Genomic DNA, 8645 nt, shown 5'->3' on the forward strand with positions numbered 1-8645 from the left:
CCCTCCCGTTTCCAACCTCTACTTTTCTCTCCTCCCCCTGCTCTTCCTCCTTTTCCTCCGCCCTTTGGAATTCCTGCTTAATGGCATTATTATTGACTCTGTCCAGCAAAATGCAGGACCCTTGTAATCTCACACGGGAGGGGATGGGCTGTTCAGACAAAAATGCTGCTGCCGCTCCGACAAGAGAGAAAGAAACAAAAGAAGAGCAAAGAAAAAAAGAAGCTGAATCCTAAGAAAGGAGTCCCAAACGGAGGGTCTTTGATCATTGGGGGTGGTTAAAAGCTATCCCATCATCACCTTTTACAGTTCCATGCCCAAAGCTTTTGGTCAAGTCCCCTAACCACAGTCAAGAGTGTGGGAGTAGCCCTGGCAGAAACAAGGGTGTCGATGGAACCTTTGGAGCTGGTAGTTGGACCATACACCAGATCACACAGAGAGAGAGAGAGGGGAGCCTTTTGGAAGGAACTGTTGGCTAATTAGATTTCTAATTCCTCAGCTGATGCATCTCAACTGTGTTATCGGAGCACAGAGAAAGCTTATGTCAGTCTGTCAGGGAGTGATATTGACCTTGCTATGACATCTGTTCCAGAGGGAGGTCAGGATGGAGGCAGGAAGGGAGGGCAGAGACAGAATGCCAAAGCACCACTTTAAGACTGAAATGTGGCTTTATCCTAGTAATAAGAAGAACACAGTGTGTCTGGCATGTCTGTGATCTCAGGACTCAAAAGACCTCTGTGACAAAAGGCAAAATGTGTGTGTGTGTGTGTGTGTGTGTGTGTGTGTGTGTGTGTGTGTGTGTGTGTGTATGCTGTGTAACTTTGCTCAGCATCTCTTGTCTTGTGTCACAGCCACACACACCTAACAGAGCATGCTGCCTTGGAAACATCTGTACAGAGAATGTAACCCAGATCTGCATAAATCAATGATTACGATTCAACCTTCTCTCTGAGTGATCAATGTCATCTCCGGGCCACCTGATGAGGACAATATCTCCTTATAACAGTGTGTGTGTGTGTGTGTGTGTGTGTGTGTGTGTGTGTGTGTGTGTGTGTGTGTGTGTGTGTGTGTGTGTGCGGTGTGTGTGTGTGTGTGTGTGTGTGTGTGTGTGTGTGTGTGTGTGTGTGCGGTGTGTGTGTGTGTGTGTGTGTGTGTGTGTGTGTGTGTGTGTGTGTGCGGTGTGTGTGTGTGTGTGTGTGTGTGTGCGGTGTGTGCGTGTGTGTGCGTGTGTGTGTGTGTGTGTGTTATGTACAAAATTGTGGGCATCCACATTACCCAAGGCACTGTGCTCTGACCCATCTCAACCTCAAGCAATAAAACACACACACACACACACACACGCACACACACATTTTCACTACAAGAGGTGGTGTTTATGAGGTGCAACATGTGTGTGCAAGGGACGTCAGCAGAGAAAGAGGAGGGTAACAGGGAACCTCGTAGCGCAATGGAAACTAATTGGGGGCCCTGACGAAACCCCTATATCAACAACATTTTTAAACAGGATTTTGCGGGTTCCTGTTTCATATACTGTGTCTATCTGCGTATATCTTCCATGTCACTTTAAGTGAGTCTTGTAGGCAATCTCTTCCTTTCAAAGAGTTCACAGTCGAGGCAGAAATCTCAAACGGTAATGCTACAACCCAATTCTGACACATCCCTTCCGCAACCGTATCAGCATTCTAACAGTGTAGGAGGCTCCCTAGATCCTTAGGCTATATAAACACAAGACCTCCTCAGTCAAATGACATGTGAAGTATGCTTTTGCTTTCTTTCTCTTTCCCTGCAGGATGGAGTTTAAGGGGGGGGGCTTCCTGAGTGTTCTTCCCACAAATGCCTGACCCCAATATCCAAGCATCTTCACCCCCGCTACACACATGCACGCACACACATGCACACACACACACACACACAGACACACACACACACACACACACACACACACACACACACACACACACACACACATCCAGTGCATATTTACTGTGTCAGAGTGCAGTGTAAATAGCGGGGGGGGCTCTGGCCTCTGATTCAAAGGAAGCCAAATCAAACAGGAGGCCCATCCTCCTCATCACCGTTTAGGATGGAAAAAACAAAGAAAATGGATTCATATCCAACTGGAACCAAAAACCCTCAGAATCAAAACGCCTATAAAAACAAAGCTGTGTCCCTTCAGTGGAATGAGGCTGAAAAAAGTCCAAAGACAAGTAGGACATTGGGGAACTGACTGTTCAGCAGAGGTTGTGTGTGCAGGGCCAATGGTTCCCTTTACCCCCTGCGGGATTTACAGAAACACATTCTAACATCCTCATAAATGTTTAAAGGTGCAAGAGCCACTGCACTGTGGGCGTCTGACTGTTGCCACTGAGGAACAAATAGCCTGTGTGCACGAAACCTGCCATGAATATTGTTTTTTAGACATTCAATCTATGATAGGGACAGACATAATGGATAGTTATTTTATAATGACACCATCCGTGTTTCTTCTTCCTAGCTACATAACACATCATTAATCATACGCGAAGGGACAAGAGGTTTACTTTATTATACAAACGGACACAGTAATTGAATTCGTCATTTGGAATATCTGTATATACAATGCATACTTCACTTGAAACTATTTATTTTTGTTGGCACCCGAGTAAGAGACTTGTGAGACATGATAGAGGCGTTATGCAAAAATGCTTAAAGAATTTGACATGCTGAATTCGAGCAGAGGAGCGCGCACATCTGGAATACTGATCTCCCTGAACCAAGGACAACCCTCCTCCCCTCCTCTCCCTCTCTCTCTCTCTCTCTGTCTCCCCACATCTTTCTCAGCTGCAAATCCTATGGTTTAGTTACAGTATAATGATGCTCTGAAACGATAACCAGATACCGCATCTTGAAAGACATTCCTATGCGCTCCGTGGAGCGGATGGAAAATCTATTTGGCATGGAGATTTCAAAAACAAGCGTTGGATCTGATACCGGTTCGGTGTACGATAGGTCAGGGAAACGGAACGTTGTATCTCTCTCCCTGTTTATATGCTCTCATTCTTTCACTCTCCGCCAGTGGTGGACTCAGGCTGTTTGAAGGGCAGGGGCGAAAAGAAAAAAAGGGCACCTACTGCACAACATGGGACCCCATCAGTGCACATGGTCAAGTTTAGACCATTGGAAGGGCTGCCAATAGGGCACATCCTCTAATTTTAGCACTCAAAAGGGCACTTTAGTGCAAGGTTTTTCAACTGTGGGGGAACATTGTCATGTTTAAACCATTGGAGTGGCACCAGTAGGGCACGTCCTCTAATTTTCGCCACTCAAAAGGGCATTTTTTACACTCAAAAGGGCACTTTTTCAACTGTGGGGGCACCAGGAGGGGCAGTCGCCCCCCCTGCCCCCCCCTTTGAATCCGCCAGTGCTCTCCGCTCTCCTCTCTAGTCTCGAGCTCTCTTGGCACTCTCTTTCTGCGTGCGCACTGGTCTCTTCCCCTGGCAGCAATAGTACAGCAACGGGCTGTACTATTGCGCTTCGCTGTGTTGTTGACCGAATGATTCCGCGCCGACATCTCCACTTCTCACCTCTACACACCAGCCCCATGACAGCGGCCTTTGTTGACGTTGTACTGAGTAGGTGAGTGAACTCCCCCCCCTCTCTCTCTCTCTCTCTCTCTCTCTCTCTCTCCGAGGGTCGTAATTACAGACTCACACAAACCTTGCCCCGGCTCAGCCTTTAGACAAATAACACCTCGTCCAGTTGTGAATCACCTAACAGTACATGCCTGAGACAAAAACACGCACTTTCTTTCCCAATAAAAAATATGCAATTCAATGATAGTCTGGATTCGGGTGTGCATATTAATTAATGTGTGTGAGAAAGACTGTCAAGCTCAATACATCCAAGTCCCACACACACACACACACACACACACACACACACACACACACACACACACGCACACACACACTCTCATGCGGAATGCTAATGATAGTGAACGCGAAGCTGAACATCTGTGTGCGCGCTGAAGACAATGTCCCGATCTGGCCTGGCTGCGCTGGAGGTGTGAGGACATTACGCATTCAGAGCCTAGAGTGTGGGTAAACTACTAGATCTCTCACGTTTCTGACGAAGAGGTGTGTTTTGGTTTGTAAGCAGGTCCATTGTGTTTAGACTTCAGAGCCCACACACACCCACACACCCACTAAGAGCACCTCAGAGGCGAAATATCGGTTTGGTTTGAATTAAGTTACAGAAAGACCACTCGATCGTGTGCATGTAAGATAGATTGTATGAAATCAGTGTTTCAAGGTTTTCATAATTGGATTCAATAAATGTAGTAGTAGGCCTAGTCTACTCAAAATGAATAGTGTTCCCTGGATTATTTTTTTATCGTAATAACTGTCTTACCTGGGTCGTGGAAAGGGACCAACGCATAGTTATACAGGGGTCTCTTCGTTCTGCTTTGAGACATTTCCAAAATCTTGGACGCCCCTTCGATAACCTGCACCAGGTCGTCATACATGGACCCGGTGACATCGAAGACGAACGCCAGGGTGGACGCTCCCTCCGGGATCTCCTCCTGCTCCGTGCCCTCGGTGCCCTCCGTGTCCTGCTGCCCGAGGGACAGAGCCACCAGACAGAGTACCTGTACGAGCAACAACTGCATAAGCCCGGCGCTGCCCATGTTCAGACCTAACGGTCTACGCGATCAAAAGTTCTGCTTATCTTCTCTCCGACTGTAACCTCAGGATGAATCTCGAGGTAAAGGGAGAGACATTGGCTCTTTAAAACAGTAGCAAAAATAAGGATGAAACTTCAATTAAAAGGTTCTGCCTTTCAAGTGGAGAAAAGCGGTCGAGGGAATAAAAGGAAAACAGTTCCTCCGTGACTGTGGAAGATGTTCTTCTGATTCTGATTCTTATACGCGTGACTGCTACCCTTTCCGACCCGTGAGTCAGAAGCTCTTATCCCAACTCTGCTGGTCCCCCTCGCTGGGGAGAAGAAAGGCTGAGGGCAGTGGGATAGCTGGGCTCTGATTGGACAAGAGAGTTTTGGGGACAGAAAAAAGGGATCCTTTGCGGGAAGACAGGCGTTTACTACTACTAATAATAATAACTTTATTTATATAGCACTTTACGTCAAAGTGCTTTACAAGTACAATAGGTAAAAAAAACAAAAAACATTTTAAACAATATAAAAACAGCTATTTCAATTTTAAAAAACACACAATTTCGCACCACAAATATAATAGGTAAAAACAAAAATGTTGAACAAATTTAAAAACAACTATTTCAATTTTAAAAACACACATAAATTACAACAGCACAAAAAAAAAACAGCCTATGACATGTAGACAACGCAAAACAGGTGGGTCTACTAGGCCTACTCATAAATGTTCAGAGGCCGAGAAGCATGCAACATAGGCTATATTTGAATTAACAATCATGGTGCATATCGAAATGTAAAACACGAAGTGCCACATAAATCAATCATTCAACCATGGTTAAGAGTTTGCAGTAACACCACGACTTTTGTTCAGTTAAGTATTTTAATTCATTAGTTCTATTTTGACACATAAGACCATCAGATGTTCATGTTTATGTAGACCTATCAATGACAGGGATTATAGAGTAGGCTACCTGTGGTAATGATGAAGGGAGAGCCTAAACCGGCCTCTTGCGCCACCTAGAGGTAGGCTATAGGCTATATTACAAAAGAGCAATCAGAACCCATGTGACTCCATTGATCCAGTTATGTGGCATTGGTCGGTTATTTCAGCTAGAAATATTAGGCTATCAAAAAAGATCCATACATTTTTCTTGCAACACCTAGGCTAATTTTTATGTATTGGTTCTACACTAATCAACTTGAAATAAACAATACAATGCATAGGATTTTATGTAAAAAATAAAATAAAAATCTATTAAATTAAATAGTTTTGACAGACATTCAAAGGTCATTTGAGGCATCAAACTTTAGAAACTCCATTAGGTGGCGTGGAGCTGTGCAAGGTGGTCTCTTTTAACCTTGTTTAATACAAGGGGTCAGTCTGTACCCTTACATTCCACAGATAATTTCCGCCCTGCTCTAACACAAACTATTGTCCCCTAACACAATTGATGGGCCAAAAGACTATTTCCTGTAGTCTTTGCAGGTAATCCAGCACTGAATTAAATCTTGACCCCTGGCTTAGTGTTAGGCTGTGGTACAAAGCTGCATGTCTAAAGGTTTAATTATCAGACTGAGGGAGAAGTCAAGGTATTCTAAGAGTAGAAATACAAGGTTCGACAGTCAGTTGATTAGTTCTTTTGACACCTTAAACATTGGACTGACAGTTATCTCACATTATTATGATTGTTTTAAACATGTCGATTTTGAAAAGATGTTGTTTTGTACACCTTAACCACTTTGAAGTGTTTTTCAAGGTGCTTTTAAGATGTGTGTGCCATTTCAAATTATGTAATAATCAAAGCTATGTTGCTAGCTGTCAAATGTATTGTACATCACAAATCCTGATGGACATTTTCTTTTTCTACCACAGAGGTGTAAATACACCCACCTAACTGGAGTATTATCTCAACTATTATGTAGTTGTTTTGATAGCTGTGTCTAGAGGAACTGCATCCACTTTTCCTAGTTATGCATACACTTTTAATTCAATGGCATTTCACAGTTATGGCCACCAGAGGGGGTTGGCACACCATTAATTCTTCTCACTGCAATGTTTAGCGCAGCCAGGTTTCCGAGTTGTCTTAGCATTGGTTCCAGGAAATATGGATATGAAGTCATGAGGGTGGGTATTAGAATATTGGGACTGGCTCTCGACATCAAACATGTAAGTGAAGGTAAATGATAAATGCGTTAAAAACATGTAATTGTACTGTTAACTGCTGTATCCTGGCTGTGCATATGACAAATACACTTTGATTTGATTTGTCCATTTACAGTATATAGGGGAAAGGATAGGTGGTGGAGAGCAATGGGTGGGGGTAAACCTGACAATAGATTAACAGAGGTTATCGTGTTTGTGATGTAATCTTTTCAAATATTATGGTTCAACTTTCCTCAGGATTAAAGATGTGGGCAGGCCTGCTGGGATGCATGGAAAGATTCAAATAAGGGCCTCGACCACGCCAACCCACATGCGATTCAAATACTGTGAGAAAGGCCTCCCTGCCAATGAGCATTTTGCATAGTAAACAAGAACCAGCTTAGACAAATCAATACCCACCAACAACTGCTTGTTCTCACATGATAATCCTTTTTTATTTCAGTCTTGTGTTTATACAGGTGTGCTCCTATCTCATTTTGATGATGCAATAACAGACATACTGTTTATCCTGGATTGTCTGTCGACCCTCCCCCCTCTCACACACACACACACACACACACACATACACACGCACGCAGACACGCATACACACACACACACACACACACACACACACAGGGCCGCTTTAAGGGGGGGCTAGCTGGGGCGGTGGCACAGGGCCTCGCGCTTTGGAGGGCCTCGCGTGAGGCAGGGTAAAAAAAAATAAAAAATAAAACTTTTTTTTTGGTACCCTGGCTGGCGAGGCCCTCCAAAGCGCCAGGCAAGGGACCATATTATTATTTTTGCCTTTAATACATTTCTAAATGTTCACACATGTGATAATCATCAGTCAATCATACATCTAAAATCTAGCATACCTGTAGGACAGGGAGATTCTTAGCAACAGAAAAAAGTAATTTCCCCCTATGACACCTTACGTGAAACGTGAAAAGAATTTTTGGGCGCGCGTTGACACTTGTTGTGCATAGTGACTGCTTAGTGCAAAGGACAAAATGCAGAGGGAACGAGACCGAGGAAGAAAATGTTAATCGGGTGCTGAAAAAAGAAATACAAATAAAAGAAAGGAAGGCTTCAGGGCCTCGCTTAGAGGTTCGTTCGAAACATTTCTAAAAACAAGTGAGGCTCCCGTTAGCACCGAAGAAGCTAACGTTACTGCTAGCACTAGCAATGCTAGTAGTAGCACGGCACAGCCCCCCCTGAGAGGCAAAGATGATGTCTCTGAGGTGGAGGAGGACAACTGCTACACCGGCAGCAGTGGGGCTGCCCAGCCCCAGGTGATGATGGTCAGGAGTGGTGAAGTAGAGGATACGGAGGCGGAAGATGGAGCTACTCAGAGCAGCAGCAGGGCTGAGAGTGATGGAACGCAAGACGAGCCTACGGTGTTAGATATGTCATGTATGATGATCCTGGTAAATTGGCCGGTACATATGGACTCTACAGTTACAGAAGTGATCATTAGAAGAGGTCCCCCAAAGATGAAACCTGGATTTAGTTATCCTAAAAATAATGAGAACAGGAACTTTAGTGAAACTTTATTTCTCCGAAAACTACCAAATGGGGAAAAAATAGAAAGAAAGTGGCTTGTGTACTCTCAAAAACGGGACATGTCTTTTTGCTTTTGCTGTAAGCTTTTCAACATAAAGGATAGGCCTACATGGTGGTGAGTAACATCTCTATTCATGTCAATAATGGCTTGTGCGTATTTAATGTTGGGTATGATGACTGCTTTATCCTAAATCCTAATCCTTTACGAGTATAAAAGGTTTGAAATGAAACAAACATGGTTGTAAACTATCTAAATAAGTAGATATGCTATTGTCTATCAGCACAGCAT

The 8645-nt window shown here is 44.0% G+C and overlaps 1 protein-coding gene across 1 annotated transcript in view; it reads right to left on the reverse strand.

The window, feature by feature from the left end:
• The window catches only part of hmcn1 (hemicentin 1), a gene marked incomplete at both ends in the record, with an annotated part of 100832 nt that extends 96169 nt beyond the window's left edge, over positions 1-4663 (reverse strand). The window contains 1 exon segment of the mRNA XM_080528070.1: positions 4387-4663. Coding sequence (XP_080384196.1) covers positions 4387-4663 — 277 coding nt within the window.
• Positions 4664-8645: the final 3982 nt, after the last annotated feature.

This window comes from Nansenia antarctica (genome assembly GCF_963989245.1).
Source record: "Nansenia antarctica genome assembly, chromosome: 1".
Taxonomy (NCBI): Eukaryota; Metazoa; Chordata; class Actinopteri; order Argentiniformes; family Microstomatidae; genus Nansenia; species Nansenia antarctica.